General features: G+C 47.1%; 1 protein-coding gene across 1 annotated transcript in view; it reads left to right on the top strand.

Moving 5' to 3' along the window:
• VWA3B (von Willebrand factor A domain containing 3B) overlaps positions 1–16,949 on the top strand; it is a 151,194-nt gene extending 134,245 nt beyond the window's left edge. Inside the window, 7 exon segments of the mRNA XM_014536417.1 lie at positions 6,018–6,129; positions 9,973–10,097; positions 11,211–11,348; positions 13,443–13,543; positions 15,865–16,084; positions 16,217–16,298; positions 16,301–16,949. Of these exon segments, the coding sequence (XP_014391903.1) occupies positions 6,018–6,129; positions 9,973–10,097; positions 11,211–11,348; positions 13,443–13,543; positions 15,865–16,084; positions 16,217–16,298; positions 16,301–16,374 (852 nt within the window). The 3' untranslated portion in view covers positions 16,375–16,949.
• The last annotated feature ends 2,552 nt before the right edge of the window (positions 16,950–19,501 follow it).

Here is a 19,501-nt window from a genome sequence, read left to right as displayed (position 1 = left end):
AGCAATGGCGAGAGCAGAGAGTTGAAGGGGCGGCAGGAAGTAGTGCTGCTGGGGTCCCGGCAGCACTGGTCCTGAGCAGGGAGTAGAGCTGGAGAGACAGGGCGGGAGGCGCGCAGAGCCAGTGCCCAGCCTGTCCCCCCCACACCCTCTGACCTGCCTCCCAGGGCCTCGCCCCTCCGGAAGCAGCCGGCAAGGATATTGAGAGAACCAAATCAATATTTGGAATCTGGAGGAAAGAGGGGTTAGGTAAGTTAGTTATGTGATTACCCTCATTTAGAATCTTGAATGTATCTAGGCGTAGGTCCTTTTCATGGCTTCCCTGTTATACTGATGAGATCTAAATGGGAAAAGACCTTTCTGGGTCAATGTGGTCATCTGTCTGGAAGAACACTTGTTATCTGCCTGGAGGCAGAGAGGCTGTCTGGTGGCTCCGTGGCCACCGGCAGGTGCCTCCCGGGTCGATCGGTCTTGGCTGTGAATCCTGGTGGCCTGAAGCAGGTGGCTGTAGAAGTTAGCTTTATGGAAAGGTAACCTTCATGGAAGTTTACCTTTAGGTAAAGGTTTTTAAGTAACAATGATTTAATTCATCTTGTTCCAGATTCTCAAGATTCTAAATTCTATCTAATTAGAAGCTTTACGTGGGTCTGTGGGAAACTTTATGTGGATCCTACGTGACTGTGGTTTGGGCATCTCTGTGGGTATGATGACCGTGCTACTCACGGTCATAGTCCTGGCTGGTACATTTCCCTCAAACTGTAAAAACTGCAGACAGTTTACACAAGGGCTGACAGTGGTCCCTGCAGTACAGGATGTTTGAGTGTGACCACATAATGAAAGTCATGAGACTGAAATTTTAAATTCCCCTGAAAACTCCCTCACTAGCACTTCTTGTTGCCATGGTTGCAGACTTCACCTCATTGGCCAATCCTGAGCTTTCAGAGGTGGGAACAGGAGAAGGCATCTGAATCACAGTTAACCTTCCAGTCTAAGGAGCCCCAGCCACACTTCCTACAGCATTTCCTCAGTAAACACGGTGTGCTCCAGGGCAAACCCCACAGCTTCCAGGCCCAGGAGGACCCAGGGGGCTCTCTGCACCTGGAAACCCGACCTCCTTGGAAAATTCGGAGGCAGAAAGTCTTGTTGAGCTGTAAGCAGCCCAGGAGAGGCCTTGGGGGTGTCCTCACACAGCTGGGTGCACGTACTTCTCAGGGCTGTGACTGGCAAGGAAGCTGGAGTCTGCGGCTTCCTCAAAAAGAGTGGTAGGAAAAGGCACAGGAGGGAGGATATGGTGAGACTGGGTGAGGTGAGACCGAGAGAATGAAGGAAGGAAGAGAGACCTTGGACTTGAAAACATCACGTTGGGCTGTGACTTTTATTCCACACGGGAGAAAATTAGTTGGGGAGACTAAAGGGAAAGTTCTTGGGATTGTATAAAATGAAGTCAGAATAAGTAGAGTTTGTTATCTTTGTTTCCAATAATAATCGGGCCCGTTGTCATTCTTGCGTTGTAGTCCATCCTTTTACAGTGACCAGTGTCCCTCTGTACAGAGAAGCATGAGGCGCCCTGATGGGACAGAGAGGGAGCCAAAGAGAAGTGCTCACCTCATGATTGAGAAAATCCTGCTCAGGGACACCAGCCACTGAAGGGAATCAAAAGGAAGGAAGGAAACCGCCCACAAACCCTCCATATTATCTACAGAGTTGCCGTCTAGTATCTGATGTTCGGAGTGGAAAGGTGGGATCAGCTCTAGGGATCCCCGAGGTGACAAAAGTCCCAGCCAGGTTGTCTCTTCCTGCTGACGCCCGAGGCACCCCCGCTGGAGATGCGCTGCTGGCCCTCAGCTCTCTCCTGCCCCCGGGGTCTCTCTTCCACAGTCATGGCTCTACCCTGAGCAGGTGTGGGCTGGCCACCGACCTCCGCATCTGGAGAGCCACGTGGAGGCCTTCTCAGTGGGGTCCAGGCAGGAAACAGACTCCCATTCAGTTGGTCCACGTGAAGAAATGTTAGTGAAGGGACTTCCTGCAGAGGTGGAGGTAGGGCTAAGGCAGCCCCGGGGTCTGAGGCCCCAGCAATGGCGAGAGCAGAGAGTTGAAGGGGCGGCAGGAAGTAGTGCTGCTGGGGTCCCGGCAGCACTGGTCCTGAGCAGGGAGTAGAGCTGGAGAGACAGGGCGGGAGGCGCGCAGAGCCAGTGCCCAGCCTGTCCCCCCCACACCCTCTGACCTGCCTCCCAGGGCCTCGCCCCTCCGGAAGCAGCCGGCAAGGATATTGAGAGAACCAAATCAATATTTGGAATCTGGAGGAAAGAGGGGTTAGGTAAGTTAGTTATGTGATTACCCTCATTTAGAATCTTGAATGTATCTAGGCGTAGGTCCTTTTCATGGCTTCCCTGTTATACTGATGAGATCTAAATGGGAAAAGACCTTTCTGGGTCAATGTGGTCATCTGTCTGGAAGAACACTTGTTATCTGCCTGGAGGCAGAGAGGCTGTCTGGTGGCTCCGTGGCCACCGGCAGGTGCCTCCCGGGTCGATCGGTCTTGGCTGTGAATCCTGGTGGCCTGAAGCAGGTGGCTGTAGAAGTTAGCTTTATGGAAAGGTAACCTTCATGGAAGTTTACCTTTAGGTAAAGGTTTTTAAGTAACAATGATTTAATTCATCTTGTTCCAGATTCTCAAGATTCTAAATTCTATCAGTAATTAGAAGCTTTACGTGGGTCTGTGGGAAACTTTATGTGGATCCTACGTGACTGTGGTTTGGGCATCTCTGTGGGTATGATGACCGTGCTACTCACGGTCATAGTCCTGGCTGGTACATTTCCCTCAAACTGTAAAAACTGCAGACAGTTTACACAAGGGCTGACAGTGGTCCCTGCAGTACAGGAAGGCCTAGTAAGGCTGGAATCTCCTGGACAAAGGCGTGGAGCTACGGGCGTTAGAGAGCACTTAGGTTATCCCCTCGTTTTGCATTTGCAGAAACTGACTCTCAGGAAGGGTAAAAAGTTGCCCAAAGTCCCACAGCCAGCAGGCAGCACTTGGTCCGGCCCCTCCTGCCGCCTGGCCCAGGCTCCTCCCTTTGAGGCCATTTCCGACTGCCGGTCATTCTGAATCTCCCGTGGAAGGTGTGACAGGCCAGGAACAAGCAGCTGACATTCGCCATATACCAGTGATGTCGACTGTCCTCTGACATACTGACTGCATTAGTAAAAATAGAATGGAGGTACCCAAGCAAAATCCGGCTAAATGGGAACATCATAAACAAAAGGGTAGTGCTCATCTGGCATTTCGTCCGTGTCTGCATAGGCCGACATTGGATCATATCCCACAGTTCCTTCAAGAGACCACCCCTTGGTTCCCACTTCTTCACTTCTGAGGACCTGGCTCCCAGTGTTCATCTCCCAGCAGATCGGCCAGGCTCCCACTAGTTCTAATGAACCTGTGCAGCGTGTCCAAACAGGCCCAAATGATTGACGCTGCACCAGTCGCAGCAGGCGCCCTGGAGGTGGGCCCACTCATATCCTAACTGTACTGGAATGAATAATGGCCAAGAGCAAATGGTGTGGAGACCACCTGAAGTTATTTAAATTTTATAGTCAATCGCCTCATAAATTAGAGATTTGCTTAAGTGGAGTCCCGTAGATGAACTCATAAAATATGCATTTAACACTTTATTTATGGTATAACCATAGCATTGCAAAAAAGTAACCTCAAAATGCATGTGAAAACACCTGCTGTTGGCTTTCTTTCATGGAGAAGAGGGACACTTGACTGTCTGCAAAGAGAAGCTGGAGAATGATGTTGCTGGGCAGTCAGATTGAGGAGGACTAATTTCTTTAAGAAACCCAAGAATTAATAAATTAATAGTTGAGAAGGGAAAATGTTTTTTTTAAAAATCTAGTAGGGAAAATCTCCAGTTTCTGCAATGTAGTGATTTGAAGGAAAAGGCCTATTTGGTTTATCTTTTTCTTCCTATTTCTTTTTTTAAATTTTAAAAAAATTTTATTGAACTTATTGGGGTGACATTGGTTAATAAAATTATATAGGCTTCAGGTGAACAATTCTATTATACATCATCTGTCTATTGTATTGTGTGTTCACCACCACAAACCAAGTCCCCTTCCATCACCATTTATCCCCCCCTTTACCAGCTTCTACTCCCCCCGCCCCCTACCCATTTTCCCTCTGGTAATCGCCATACTGGTATTTGTGTCTATGAGGTGGTATTTTTCTTTGCTTAATCCCTTCACCTTTTTCACCCAGCCCCCCACCGCCTCCCCTCTGACAGCTGTCAGTCTGTTCTCTATGAGTCTGTTTCTATTTTGTTAGTTTATTAAAGCTTCTATACTCATTCACTCCATAGCCCACTGTATGTAAAATAATGTGAGCATTTTCTAGGAGCAAACCATAAATAAATGGCTGTCTATTTTTACTTCCTTTAAAAAAAACCACCACAGATTTATAGAAATATTAATTTGACAACATAAAGCTCAACCTATTTTAACTCAGTGATTTTTAGTAAAATTGACTGAGCTGTCAACCACCACCACAATCCAGTTTTAGCACATTCCCATCACCCCAAAGAGACCCCTCATGCCCATTTGCAGTCCATCTGTTTGCACCCTCACCTTGGATAACCATTAATCAGTATATATCTCTATATATGAAAGCCTAAGCGACCGTTCGACTGTTTGACCGTTCGACCATTCAACCGGTAGCTAGGCTGCGCACTGACCACCACAGGGCAGACGCTCCACTCACAGGCATGGAAACATGGAACAGACTGATGAATCTCAGAGGGACGAGGGGAAGGGGGAGGGTGGGAAGAGATTAACCAAATATCTTATATGCATACTAGAGGCCCGGTGCATAGATTCATGCACCGGTGGGGTCCCTCCGCCTGGCCTGCGGGGATCAGGCCGAAACCGGCAGTCCAACATCCCCTGAGTGGTCCCGGATTGAGAGAGGTGCAGGCCAGGCCGAGGGACCCCACCGGTACACAAATCCATGCACTAGGCCTCTAGTCAGATATAAATGACTGGATAATATTCATCATAAGGATACACCTCTGCTTTTTCTGAATCTGCCTGGTAAGTTTGCCCAGCGAGAGAGAACTGGGCTGGGCTTGGCTTTGAAGGGACATCTGGAATAGGAAGGGCCTTGCTCATTTTTAAAACCCCTCTTTTCCTCGAGGGACCCCACCGGTACACAAATCCGTGCACCAGGCCTCTAGTCAGATATAAATGGCTGGATAATATTCGTCGTAAGGATACACCTCTGCTTTTTCTGAATCTGCCTGGTAAGTTTGCCCAGCGAGAGATAACTGGGTTGGGCTGGGCTTTGAAGGGGCATCTGGAATAGGAAGGGCCTTGTTCATTTTTAAAACCCCTCTTTTCCTCTGTGTTCTTCAGATTGAATAATTTCTGTTGATTTGTCTCTTCTGTCATATCAATTCTACTATTAAGCCCTTCCAGATATTATTTTTTTACTTCTAAAATTTTCATTTTGTTATTTTTATAGTTTTTATAGTTTCTATTTCTCTGCTGAAAACATTTTCCATTCATTTCAAAGGTATTTTCTTCATGTCTTGGACTATAATTGCTGGTTTAAGTGTTTATCTGATCATTACAACACCTGGGTCATCTCAGTATTGTGATCTATCGATCGCCTCATACCTTGAGAACTGGTCATATTGGCTTGCTTTTTTTGTCTGTTGCATTTTGGATTGTATAATGATGTGTTGAATATTATGTTGTAAGACTCTGGATCCAGTTTCAATTCTCTGGAAAAGGTTGGCTTTTTTGGTTTGGTTTTGTTTTAAAAAATCTGATTATGTTTAGGCAGCAAGACTCGCAGGTCAGTTGGGTGAAAGCCTGTTCCCAGCAGCGGAGAGCAGGAAGTTCCCAGAGACAGTGCACAGCGCATGCATGACCCGCACTCCCCTCTGAGTCCTGAGACACCTGGGCCTGCGACTTTCACTGTCTGCACTGACTTTCCTTTCATTTATAATCTTTTATCTTTTTAGCCACAGAAATTTCAAGGAAATTCAACAAAGAAAATCAAATCCAAAAAATTGCATCACCTCAAAGGCCAGAGGGTTATTGCAAGATGTGACGCAAATGGCTTTTATTTCCCAGGTAGATATATTATTTTGTAAGATTGCTTTGTTAAAGGATGTGCTATCGGGGAGGGGACCAGCGGTTCTCAAACTGCGCTTTCCCTAGAGCAGTGATGGCGAACCTATGACACGCGTGTCAGAGGTGACACTCGAACTCATTTTTTTGGTTGATTTTTCTTTGTTAAATGGCATTTAAATATATAAAATAAATATCAAAAATATAAGTCTTTGTTTTACTATGGTTGCAAATATCAAAAAATTTCTATATGTGACACAGCACCAGAGTTAAGTTAGGGTTTTTCAAAATGCTGACACGCCGAGCTCTAAAGGTTCGCCATCACTGCCCTAGAACATTGAGATTTCATAGCTGTACTAAGATATTCCACTTCTAAAATGAAATAGTGATGGGTTTCTCCCCACAATTTGCGGGGAGGGAAGGATAGCCAGAAAATACATTTACTTTAATCCCTCATTTGTATAGTAAACAAATCTTTACTGCACATCTACTGTATTCCGTGTATGTAATATTCCTAAAGTGATGTGCAAGCTCGTGTGGTGAGCAAACAGATGGACATTCTTATCTTCATGGAGGTTACATTCTAGTGAGGGAGACGGACAAGCAACCGGATACATATGTAGTGTGTCAGATACAGTGCTATAGAGAGAAATCCAGCACGAAGGGCTCGAGGTGAAAGGAGCAATTCTAACTATGGTGGCCCATGAAGAGCTGCCGGGGAAGGTGATGAGTGAGTGAGGGCCTGGAGGAGCGGGGGCGGGCCGTGAGCTTACCTGGAAGAAGAGAGTTCTAAGCGGAGGGAACAGCGGTGCAAAGTCCTGAGGCCGAATGCACGTGGCATATTTTTAGTCCTTATGTGTGGGAATGGGGTCATCCTTCCTGCCGTTCAGTGAGGAGCAGCATTTCACCTCAGGAGTCACAGTGGTGAGACGTCTGGGTTGCGAGATTGCCACACGTGGCAATGGGAGAAAAGGCCTGAGTACTGTCTCAGGCGTAGGGACAGAGGCCGGAAAACCCTGTTCATGTGTGTGAGGGCTGCCTCTCTCCTCTACCAGCCATGGGCAGTTCTCTGAGCCTCAGATGCCTTATCTTCCCAAATGGGGTTCAGAACAGTTAAAACCCATAAGACTGTTGTGTAGGTTAGATACGATAATGTACAGCATGTTGTAAATTGGGAAGTGTTAATTACCAGCCTGTCACCCAACCGGAGAGCTCCTCTTGGGAGATATGAACACCCCTCATCTTCTCTGGGGGACGAGGGAGTGCTTGCAGTTTCAAAACGTTCACAACTCAGCACATACCTGGGTCTCCGGTTTCAACTGATCCTCCTCCTCCTCCTTCTCCTCCTCCTCCTCCTCCTTCTTCTCTCTCTCTCTCTCTATCTCTCTCTCTCTCTCTCCCCCCCCCTCATTAAAAAACACACACATTAACAGCAACTCAAAAAGGCAAAAATCACAGTTTGCTAGATGGAAAACCTCTAAAATTAAAGAAGACAAGAATATGGTGAATGGCTGTGTAGGGTGACACCCAGTGCATTGGGGCAGGTGGTGGGAAGGCTACTGGTGGGCAAAGTGATTGCCTTTTGCAGGAGATGGAATTGACTGGACTGTGAATATCAGAAGGTTCTTACAGCCAGGGATTAAAAAAATATATATATCCAGTCTCCAGCCTGAGAAATTCCCGTTTGGAGCAAAGAGTAAGAACTATTTCTGCATCTCTAGCCAAATGAACTGGGCTACGCTGTATGCTTAGACCATTTCTCCAGTCCTGGAACTGCTGAGCATGGCCAACAGTTTTGCTGAGGGCCTCGATAGGGGTGTGTCCGTTTCCTAGCCTGAATGCAGGAGAGCCCTCAGGCCCAGGTGGGGAGCCCCTTCATACCCAGGACAATGACTGCAATCACCAAGCTGCCTTCAGGAGAAAAGACCCACAGAACAAAGGCCAGGCCCCTGAAATAGTTCTTCGGGACATGTCAGAACCAGGGGCTGAGGACAGGAAAGCGGGATGTTGGGAAGCCGAAGGTTGGAAGCTGGTCTTGGATCGGGACGTGGAAATGCTGGCAACTCCTTAATTAGATGGAGAAGGAGCCAGAGCAGAGGCCGAGCCCTAGCTCGACAGGCCGCGTAGGGTCCTGCAGGTCGAGGACACAGCCAGAGGGTGTCACCGGCAAGGGTGGTTCTACAGTTAGGCCATAGAAAGCACTCTAATTGTGGGAGGTGGGCAAAGGCCACCTCTGCAGAGAATGTACACAGAGGAAAAGAGAATGAAGGAACTAAAAGAGATTATAGTAACATACTGAAAAGTTGGGTCCAACCACCTAGGGCAGGTTGGGCATACTGTTGTGTAAAAGGCAGAGAATGAATGGTTTAGACCAGTGATGGAGAACCTATGACACGCGTGTCAGAGGCCACACGCGAACTCATTTTTTTTGGTTGATTTTTCTTTGTTAAATGGCATTTTAATATATAAAATAAATATCAAAAATGTAAGTCTTTGTTTTACTATGGTTGCAAAGATCAAAAAATTTCTATATGTGACACGGCACCAGAGTTAAGTTAGGGTTTTTCAAAATGCTGACACGCCGAGCTCAGAAGGTTCGCCATCACTGGTTTAGAATGTGGGCCATGCAGCCTCCGTCCCAGCTGCTCACTGTAGGCAAGAAACTGGACAATGCCTGCTGCTTTCAGACCAGATCCTGCTAAAGCCCCCAAGGCCGGGGCATGAGGAGCCTCCCAGGCTGAGCCCAGTCCTGAACCGAGGAGAGGGTGAGGCATGGAGGGTTCTCTTCAACCAGGAGTGGTCCTGCACTGTTTTCATAACAGAAATTCCTTCAAAAAGTGCTGCTTGTTTTTCTAACTAAAAGAGTAGTCCATGGATGGTAGGCAATGTGTGAGTAATGTGTAAAGAAAATTCAAAATCCAGTTGAACATTTAGTTTGATAAGAAAGCACACCCGGTGGAAAGCTGGTTTTCGTGTGTGTGTGTGTGTGTGTGTGTGTGTGTGTGTTGTTTTAAAAAGGTTTCCATTTCTTTGGTTATTTCATACAAAAGACATAGACTCAGAATGAAACCCGGCAGTCTCCTGGCACGTCCAGGGCCTGGGGCTTGGCCAAGGCCGCCTGGGAGCGGGCGGGGCCCAACGGGACGTGCACTTTCTGTCTCAGAGCAGAGGTCCTGGCAGCTGCCACTGCCAGGGCGTGTCCTGCTCAGAGCTCCCCTGATACGTATAACCCGCGCATGACGGGAACATGCATTCATCTCGGCTAAATGACAGCACGTGTGCACCCAGCGTGGCATTTTCCTTTCTGGTTGTACCCAGCTCTCTGAGGAGAACGACAAGGCAAGGAAACGTCTGGGTTCCTGTTTTCTCCGTTTTGGTTGTAGATTTTAGGGAAGCTGTGGGATGTGCTCAACCTCGCGGGCTTTTCATTGATCTAACATTAATGAAAAGCTGGTGAGGGGAGTGCGCATTTCCTTTTCACTCACAATTGAACAGCACTGGTTTTCATATCTGAGCTTTACAGAAGGGAGTGTGGCTAAAACAGATACATGAGGAAGCCGATGGTAGGGTGTCCAGGAAGAGGGTGTCTGTTTCTGAGATGGTTGCTGGTGACGCTGGGTGGGTGAGCTGCGCATGCTCTGGCCCCAGCTCCGTGGTGTCCAGACCAGAGCATGCCCTTCCCCGCCTGCAGTCTGCACCCCAGGCCCCCCCCCGGAGGCGTCCCTCGCCATCTGGTGAGTCGTCCAAGAGGCAAAGTGTGACAATTAGCCAGCCCACAGGAGGGGCAGCCCAAGGCGACAGGCTTTCCTTGTCTTCCTATCGTATCTTAACTTTGATTCCTTCCAGGGGTCGTGAAGAAGTGCATAAGCCCCACCCATGCACTGGTGAACTTCAGGTACGGAGACACCAAGGTGGTGCCTACCACCTTCATCACGCCTGTGGGGGGCGCCATGCCCTGCCCGCTGCTCCAGGTACCGGCTCCAGCACCTGTTCCCGAACCCTTTCACGTTCCCAGCGCTCTGAGGACAGGCTGCCGTGCTAGGCCCTTCGCTGCGCTCTGGTTGGTCTGGAAGAGGAATGGCCTGTTTTCTATGGTCACTTGCCTGGAGATTTCTTTGTTCATGATCCTGATCTGCTAACTGCCTGGTGTATAGCTCAGGACTGCACTGGCCACTTTACAGGCCATAGATGGTCAGGGAAGGGAGTTGCTGAGTCTGTTGGTGCTCTTGAAACTATAACTGCAAACTATATTAAATAGTTTTTCTTAAAAAATATATTTTTATTGATTTCAGAGAGAAAGGGAGAGAGAGATAGAAACATCAATGATAAGAATCATTGATTGGCTGCCTCCTGCATGCCCTCTACTGAGGATTGAACACAACCCAGGCATGTGCCTGACCGGGAATCAGACCATGACCTCCTGGTTCATAGGTCAACGCTGAGCCACACCGGCCGGGCTAAATAGTTTTGAAGCAAGGGCAGAGGTCATGCTTCCTTGACAGCCAGGCCAGAGAGTAGCGAGAAAGCCCCAGAACTGCAGTGCCGTGGGTTTTGGAGAGAGTGGAGGGAAAGCACCGAGGGAGCACACTTTCAGGGGCACCTGGTCGTGTGGCCCCACCTCCCCTGCCAGACCCAGGCGCATGTCAGCGTATTTCCTCCGGGTGGGATCCTGTCCATCTGACAAGTGCCCAGCAGCTGTGTCCCTGCCCAGGACTTCCTGTCCGCTGGAAGCGATCTCCATGTCCCTTTACCCACGGAGTCCTCCGTGTGCTCCGAGCACTGCGAGCAGGCCTGTGTTCCTCTCCCCTGGGTCTTCATATGAGGCCCTGCAGGCCCCTCCCACCTGTCCTGGAGGATGTTTCCAGACCCCTCCCAGGCCCTGCTGCAGTGGGGCTTCCTCAAGCCAATCACTGCATTCCAGGGTGGCCAATGAGTGCAGGAATTGTGGAACTATTGGCTCTTTCTGAGAAAAAATTATGTATTTGAAATTTAGAACCCTGGGTGTTTTAAAACACGCTTATATTAATACTGTCTAGAAGGCCTATAAGCCAAGTGTTTACTATGAAGCATGTTCTCATCTACAGGTTGGAGATTATGTATTTGCCAAGATTGTGACACCCAATGGATTTGACTTCTATGTCCCTGCCATTGTCATAGCACTTCCGAATCAGGATGTGGCCGAAGATAAACTCTACACGGTTTTGAAGTGTAACAACCGGAGAGTAAGTAGGACTGCGTCTGGAAAAGGGCTGCGTCGCCAGCAGGAGCCGCTCCCTCACCCCCTCTCTGCGGGCCGCACCTAGCGCTTTCCTGGCCCTGCCAGGTGTCCTGAAGAAACGATTTCCCGGCTGCATCCACTCCCCCTGCGGTTTGGATTCTGCCCACTCAAGACACGAAAGCTGCCCTTACTACTGGAGCCACGGCCTCCCTGCTCCTCCACGGGACGGCCTTTTGGACCCCCGCCCTGCCTCCTGCCTGGGAGCTCCCTTGGCTTCATGAGGGTCCTTCCTGTCCTTACAGCTCTCGCTCTCGCTCTTGCTCTCACTCTCACTGATGCTGATGCTCAGGATGCTCCTGCCTGATGCTCTCCTGCCGGTCCTCCCAATGGATCTGTCCTAAAAGTTTCAGAAAACATCCTTATCAGTTATGAATCTGATGATATCATTTGCCTGCCTGATGTCCCCCCCCTCCCCACCCCCACACACTTCTCATCAACCTCAAGAAAAAGTGCAGCTTTGGGGATGTGAAGTACAGCACAGGGAACATCGTCAGTAATATTGTAGTAACTCTGTACGGTGCCAGGCGAGGACTGGAAATATCGGGGTCACTCTATAAAGTGTAGAATTGTCTGCCCACTATGCTGTGCACCTGAAACTACTACAAAATAATAGTAAATGTAAACAGTAACTGAAAATTTTAAAAAGAAGAAAAGAAAAGAAAGGGGAAAAAAAGGAAAAAAGGAAAAGAAAAAAAGCGGGGCTTGACCGGCACGTTTCTGGCTGCCCTGTGAGCTGGAACACAGCGGCCTTTCCTGCCCCTGGGCTTCCGCTCCTCCTGGACGGCCTTCCATCTTCTTTCCATGAAGCAGCTTCTGCCTCGTTGTGCCCCCCCGCCGAGGCCCTCGGGGTCCCGCCCACTGTCCTCCCTCTTCCCACACCGGCTTCCTTGCCAGCCAGCTCCCACCTCCTTCAGTGCGGGAGCTGTGGCCTGGGCACCTTTGCACCATGACAGCCCCTGGGGAAGAGAAGGTTCTCACAATTGCTTTTCAAATTGTTTGAAGAAATGATGTTTCTAATAGGAATAACTTTGCTTGGATGGACTGCTTACTATGCTTGGAAAAGAGACTGGTGAGCAAATAGGAGCAAATGGAATCACAGACGCTGACTTTATTAGGCCTTAGTATGCGCCACAGGTCCTGCTCCAAGTGCGTGGCCCGCAGAGGACCGCTGAGAGCCCAGAACACTGTGAAGTGGGACCAGTCACCCTGTCTTCGGACAAGGAAACCGAAGCAGAAAGGTCATCACACACGGGCGTGGAACAGGCAGGCACCAGGAGGTCCGCTCACAGGCTGCACGCTCGCCCTCTGCGTCTGCCTGCTGCTATGCAGAATAAAACATCCAGTCAATTCTGGATTGAAGGCCGTGAGCAAACAGCAACTGAGCCAGTGGGCCCAGAGGCACTGAATGCAACCTGACAGACAAGGGGGAGAAAGGGTGCCTTCTCATCAACCCAGGAAAGCCTGAGAGAAATGGGCTTTCCTGGGGCTGTTCGACGAAAGCACAGGGGCCCCCGCCTGGAAGGGCACCGGCTGGCGCTGCTGTGGGATGTCTTGCAGGCAGGAAAGGAGGAAGCAAATCCAGGGATGACACGTCCCCGGGGTGTGGCATGGTCAGGGCATGGACGCTGAAAACAGTTCTGATGGAGATGCTGGGAGACTCATGGGGCTGATGGTCGGCGCTCATCAAGGGGCGGTGGTGACAGCTTATAAGCCCAGGAAAGAGATGGCCAAGGCCGAAATAAAGATAGGACGGTGGTTATGTGAGAGGATGTGTGTGTGTGTGCGTGTGTGTGCGCACCCACTGCATCGTATGTGGCTGGACTTGGCAAATGATCCAGGACATGGAGAATGACAGAGAGGACTCAACAATGACTTTTATTCAGCATGTAATTATCAAGTGAGGCTCTGTATCTAAACTGCACTCTTAAGTATCACTCTAAATAGGATAATGGCTAGTCGCTATTACAATGGGCTGAGCTGGAATAAAATTACATCTGAACTGTGGACATCTCTCAGTTACTCTTTTGTATTATTACAGGAATTTTGCCCACGAAATGCACTTATAAAGATCAGCCAGAACAAGTATGCTCTCTCTTGCTCTCATATAAAGTCACCCCCAATTCAGGAGGATCCCAAAGTGTAAGTGGACCCCACTTTTTACTTCCTGAATTTTATTCATATCTTTGCACCTTTAATCAGTTTCTAGGTTGAGATTCATGATCTCTAAGAATTCGGGAGGAAGCAGAGGTGGGCAACTTATTGCTTAAACTGTGGTTCCATGGTTATTCTTTATTCAGTGTCACACCTTTTACCTCCAGGTTATTTGTCTATCTGGTTCTAATCTCAAATCTAACACTATTTTGCTGACCTTTCAGAAAAGCATTCTGACTTCTGTCATGAAGATGAAGGAATTATTCTCCTTTTATTTGTAAGGATTCAAGGCATCTTTTCTCCCCAGCCCTTGGCAACCACCATCCTACTTTCTGTCTCCATGATTTTGACTACTGTGGGAACCTCACATAAGTGGAGTCATACAGCAGTTGTCCTTTTGTGACTAGCTTGTTTCACTTAGCACAATGCCCTCATGGTTCATCCATGTTGAAGCAAATGCTAGACTTCCTTTCCTTTTTAAGGCTGAACAATGTCCCATTGTATGTGTAAACCATATTTTGTTTACCTCTCTCTCTCTGTCTCTGAGCACTGGGGTTGCTTTCACCTCATGGCTATTGTGAGTAAAACCGCTATGAACAGGGGAGGCCCTGCTTTCATTCTGTGGGTATATAACCAGAAGTGGAATTGCCGGTCACATGGTAGTTCTACTTTTAACATTTTGAGGGACTGCCTACTGCTTTCCACAGCAGCTGCTCCATTTTACATTCCCACCAGCAGTGCATAGGGTTCCAGTTTCTCTACGTCCTGGCCAGGACTTGTTATTTTTCAGTTTTATTTATTTTCTTTTCGATAATAACTATCCTAATGGGTATGAAATAGTCAAGCCAGTTTTTTCATCTTTCTTGGAAACTACCTCCAGAGTTTTTGAGCTGATCTTTGAAAAGTATCACATGTGGTAAATCTTGCTCCTTTGAAGAGGGATTTGATCGATGGAATTTTCTGTTTAGAAATAACTAAAAAATTTTCCCATCCTATTAACTTTTCTTGACAATTTCCAAAAGGATCTGAAAGCAACCATAGTCAAAGTTTTTCAGAATGAAGGCTGGTGGTCAAGGTGGCAGATGCTGATTATGGGAACAAAATATGGTTTAACAAACACCAGGCAGCTGGTGTCTTAACTTACCCTGAGGGCTCTGAAAAAGCCAGTTCTCAAATGGTCTGCCATGCTGGCATGGCTGAGTGAAGTCAAGGTTTTTGTTCCCAAGACGTCTTCTTTGAAAGACATTTCTGGATAAATAAATTGTCCAGTATATTTTCTCTGTGTTTTTTTGGTACCTCTCCATTTTCCCCACCCTGGCAACGACCACTAGATTATGCAGTATTTGTCTTTTTCTAACACATTTCACTTAACAAAATACCCTCAAATTCCATTCAAGTGGTTGCAAATTGTAAGATTTCTTTCTTTACTGCCGAATAATATATATATTCCATTCATCCATCGATGGACACTTAGGTTGCTCCCATGTCTTGGCTATTGTAAATAATTCTGCCATGAACATAACAGTGCAGATATCTCTTCAAGATAGTGATTTCATTTTCTTTGGACAAATACCCAAGTGGAATTGCTGGGTCATAAGGCAGTTCCATTTTTTTTTAAAATACTAACATTGACTATTTATTTATTTATTTATTTATTTAAATTCTCTCCCAAGAATATTTTTCCATTAATTTTTAGAGAGCGTGGAAGAGAGAGGGAAAGAGAGAGAAATATCGATGTGAGAGAAACACATTGACTGGTTGCCTCCTACACACACCCCGACCAGGGCCCAGGCCAGGGAGGAGCTTGCAACTGAGGTACGTGCCCTTGATGGGAATCGAACCCGGAACCCTTTGGTTCACATTCTGATGCTCTATCCACTGAGCCAAACCGGCTAGGGCATGGCAGTTCCATTTTTAATTTTGGGGGATCCTCTATACCAGGGGTCCTCAAACTTTTTAAACAGGGGACCAGTTCACTGTCCCTCAGACCGTTGGAGGGCCGGACTATAGTTTAAAAAAAACTATGAACAAATTCCTATGCACACTGCACATATCTTATTTTGAAGTAAAAAAACAAAACGGGAACAAATACAATATTTGTATTTGCATGTGGCCCGCGGGCCGTAGTTTGAGGACCCCTGCTCTATACTGTTTTCCACGGTGGCTGCACCAATTTACATTCCCACCAACAGTGCACTAGGGTTCCCTTTTCTCCACACCCTCGCCCACACCTGTTATCTCTTGGCTTGGATCTCTCTGTAGACACAGCAGCCGTGGAGACCATGGTGACCCTGATTCTGTCTCTCTAGGGAAGATGTGGGCATGAAGAACTCAAGTTTACTTACGTGGCCAGTCAGAGAAGCTGGCACCACCAACCTCCGGGAGCTGAGACAGGAGAACCTTAGAAGAAAGAAAAAGAAGCCCGCCAAGAGGCTGCCTCTGCAGGAGGCGGTGTGCTCGGATTCAGATGACCCTTCCCATGGCTACAGGTCCCAAGAATCCTACCCCTGGAGACACCCCAAGCCCCAGGTGGGAGGGGGGCGACATTGTTTATCTCCAGAACACCCAGAAATCTCTCAAGAGTAGTGCATGTGAGATCACCCCCCAGTTTCTGGGCCAGTTTAGGTCTCAGTACAGCAAAAGCCCTAATACCTTAAATAGTGCTGGCATCACTTCCCCAGAGAAGGGTCAAGGCACAGGGTTTAGGAGTCAGCCAGCGGAGTCATCGCTGCTTCACCTCCACCTGAGCAGCCCCGCCCTGCACTCATAGAGCCTTCCACAGCAACAAAGGGCTGAGGATTGCCACCAGGAGACCTTAAAGCAGTATAGTAGCAGCTATGGTTAAGAGAGCCAGCGTTCCTCCGGGGCCGCCCAGACCCTAGCCCTGACACTGTGGACCTAGCCCCTCTGCTGAGGTAAGGCCGCCTCCTGCATCCCACCCCGCTGTCCCTGTTTGTAACAAGGTAGACTTCTCTGCCTCCCCCACCGGGATCTCCGACCTATTGGGGCTTATTGGTTTTGGCTTTTCCATTTCTTTGTCCTGTTTCTTCCCCTGTCCTCACAAAAATATGCTCAATCTTCTGGAAGACTCTGCACACCCAGAAGTTTAATCTGATAGACTACTGTTGCAGCATTTTCAAAAATTTTAGAAGTTAGTTATAATCCAAGCCTGAAGTCTTATTTTAAACTGAGTATCTCATATGAATTAGGGATTTTTATCATTTAATATTAGGACTGAAATTAAGATTTAATAACTTGTATGAGAGCTACAAGACTGAACATTTCCTATTTTATTGTTTTTATTGAGCCCTTCCTAATTGTTTTTGTCTGTAGTCTGTTGTAGGTACCTCTAATTGAGCGTGGAACCAGAATAAAAACTTACATTGGAAACATTTCAAAGTTATTGGATTATGAGATATTGCTTTCTTTGAACACATTTTAGCAATAACATATAAAAGTATTTACCCCATTCATTAATTTCTTCATAAAATTAGTTTTAAATAATTTTTAAAAAATGAAAAAGCTCATTCAAATCACTTCTAGTCAATAATAGCTTTTGGGCTAGATAACCACAGGATACAGATTATTAATAAGACAAATATTGGATGCATTTTACAAAAGCTAAGGCAGCATTCCAATACTCTAAAAATTCACAACATAATTAAAAGTGATACTCACATTCCAGAAAGCTAAAAATCACCAAGGTTATGGCAAAGAAATTAAAAGAGGAATCCACTTCCAAAAATGTGTAAGAAAAGGGACATGAGCTCAGCATCAGGCCAAAAGTAGGAATGCAATGAGGAAGGAATTAAGGAAATGGTCCAGAACAAGGCAGGGAGTTGTGGGAGGCGTACTGCCACCCAGAGCCTGGAGCTTCTCCCAGGCAGGAAGGCTGTGGAGCCCAGTGGAGAACGGGTGGGGCAGGGAAGAAGCCATTCATTCAATCGCTGTAATCATCATGCCACCTGCAGGCCTGCATGCATCCATGTGGGCCATTGTGCATCCATGTGGGCCATTGTGCATCCATGTGGGCCTGCGTACGTCCATGTACTGTAATCATCATGCCACCTGCAGGCCTGCATGCATCCGTGTGGGCCATTGTGCATCCATGTGGGCCTGCCTGAACTCATGTGGGCCAGCATGCATCCATGTGGGACTGCGTTCATCTATGTGGGCCTGCGTGCATCCATGTAGACCTGCATGTACTCATGTGGTCAGTGTGCATCCATGTGGGCTGATGTGCACTCATTTAATTATTCAACAAGCAACTGAGTGTTTGTGTCAGGCTCCAGGGAGACCTCTGACTTCTGAAAGGTGGGCACCTTCTACCTATTCTACCTCTTCATCTCCACAGAACTGCAGGGATGAAGGACAACGGGACAAAGACACAGGATAATAGTTTGTTAGTATTACATTACAGAGCATGGTGTACTCAGTGACATTCAGTGATATGCCCAATGTGCTGTCCTTTGTTGATAATGCCAGCCAATGTGCTGGGGGAAATTGCAATAACAACAGTGTATTTGCACTTCCAGCCAATATTTTTTAAAATATATTTTTATTGATTTTAGAGAAGAAGGGAGAGAGAGATAGAAACATCAGTGATGAGAGAGAATCATTGATTGGCTGCCTCCTGCACATCCCCTACTGGGGATTGAGCCTGCAACCCAGGCATATGCCCTTGACTGAAATTGAACCTGGGACCCTTCAGTCCGCAGGCCGATGCTCTATCCACTGAGCCAAACCAGCTAGGGCAACTTCCAGCCAATACTGAATAACAAATTGAATCCCCCTCCCCCACCAGAAAGAAATTAGAACCTGATAAAATGTATTTAACAGCTGTTTCCAGAACATTGGGCACAGGCAAAGATCTCCGAGAAACAAAGAGGGCAAGAGAGCTGCTAGGCCAGTGGTTCTCAACCTTCCTAATGCCGCGACCCTTTAATACAGTTCCTCATGTTGTGGTGACCCCCAACCATAAAATTATTTTCGTTGCTACTTCATAACTGTAATTTTGCTACTGTTATGAATCGTAATGTAAATATCTGATATGCAGGATGCATTTTCATTGTTACAAATTGAACATAATTAAAGCATAGTGATTAATCACAAAAACAATATGTAATTATATATGTGTTTTCCGATGGTCTTAGGCGACCCCTGTGAAAGGGTGGTTCGACCCCCAAAGGGGTGGCGACCCACAGGTTGAGAACCGCTGTGCTAGGCTGTGGCTTGTGCATCTGTATGCACTGCCTCAGGTAACTCCTGTTTGACTGTCACTGAACAAATGTGCATCTTTAGCATGTGCCAGAAATAACAAAAGGGGTTCAAGCTGTAAAAATAATCGTAATCGCTATGTGTCCAGATTTGATGGCCACCTTGTATAATTGGCACAGAGCTATGTGGAACGGGTATAGGGTTACTCCCTGAAAGAGAGAAGGCACTCTTATCAGAAGCAAAGGCACAGACGTTCGAGAAGAGACTGGATGACCACTCGAGTGGTGTATAAACACCCATGCATCAAGTGACCGAGTCGCCAACATTGCCTCTTAAGTTCCTTTTCAACTCCAGGAGTCAGTGGATCAATGACACAGTCCATTATCAGCTCAGAGCATTTCCACATAGATGTACAGTGGTCCTTTAAAAGGGGAAGGGAGGGAGGAGTTATGGCCAACACAATTAAACAAATGAAATTAATTAGGGAAATGAAATTGAAAAAGAAGTAAAATTATATTTGCATGTGATAAAAGTATACCTCAAAAACCTGAAAGAATCTATGATAGTGCTAATTCATACAATAAAAATAACTCAGAAGGTGGCAGGATAGAAATTTAATATACAGTAATCAATAGCTTTCATGCACACAAATAATGATAGAGAAAACCTCAACTATAATAGCCACAAAGAAAATGTAGTCAATTTTCATTATTCATGGCAGTTCTGTTC

The sequence above is a fragment of the Myotis brandtii genome, unplaced genomic scaffold (genome assembly GCF_000412655.1).
Source record: "Myotis brandtii unplaced genomic scaffold, ASM41265v1 scaffold1612, whole genome shotgun sequence".
In the NCBI taxonomy this organism is placed as follows: Eukaryota; Metazoa; Chordata; class Mammalia; order Chiroptera; family Vespertilionidae; genus Myotis; species Myotis brandtii.
Note: the sequence above shows the minus strand (reverse complement) of the source record. Positions and strands in the feature narration are given on the sequence as shown.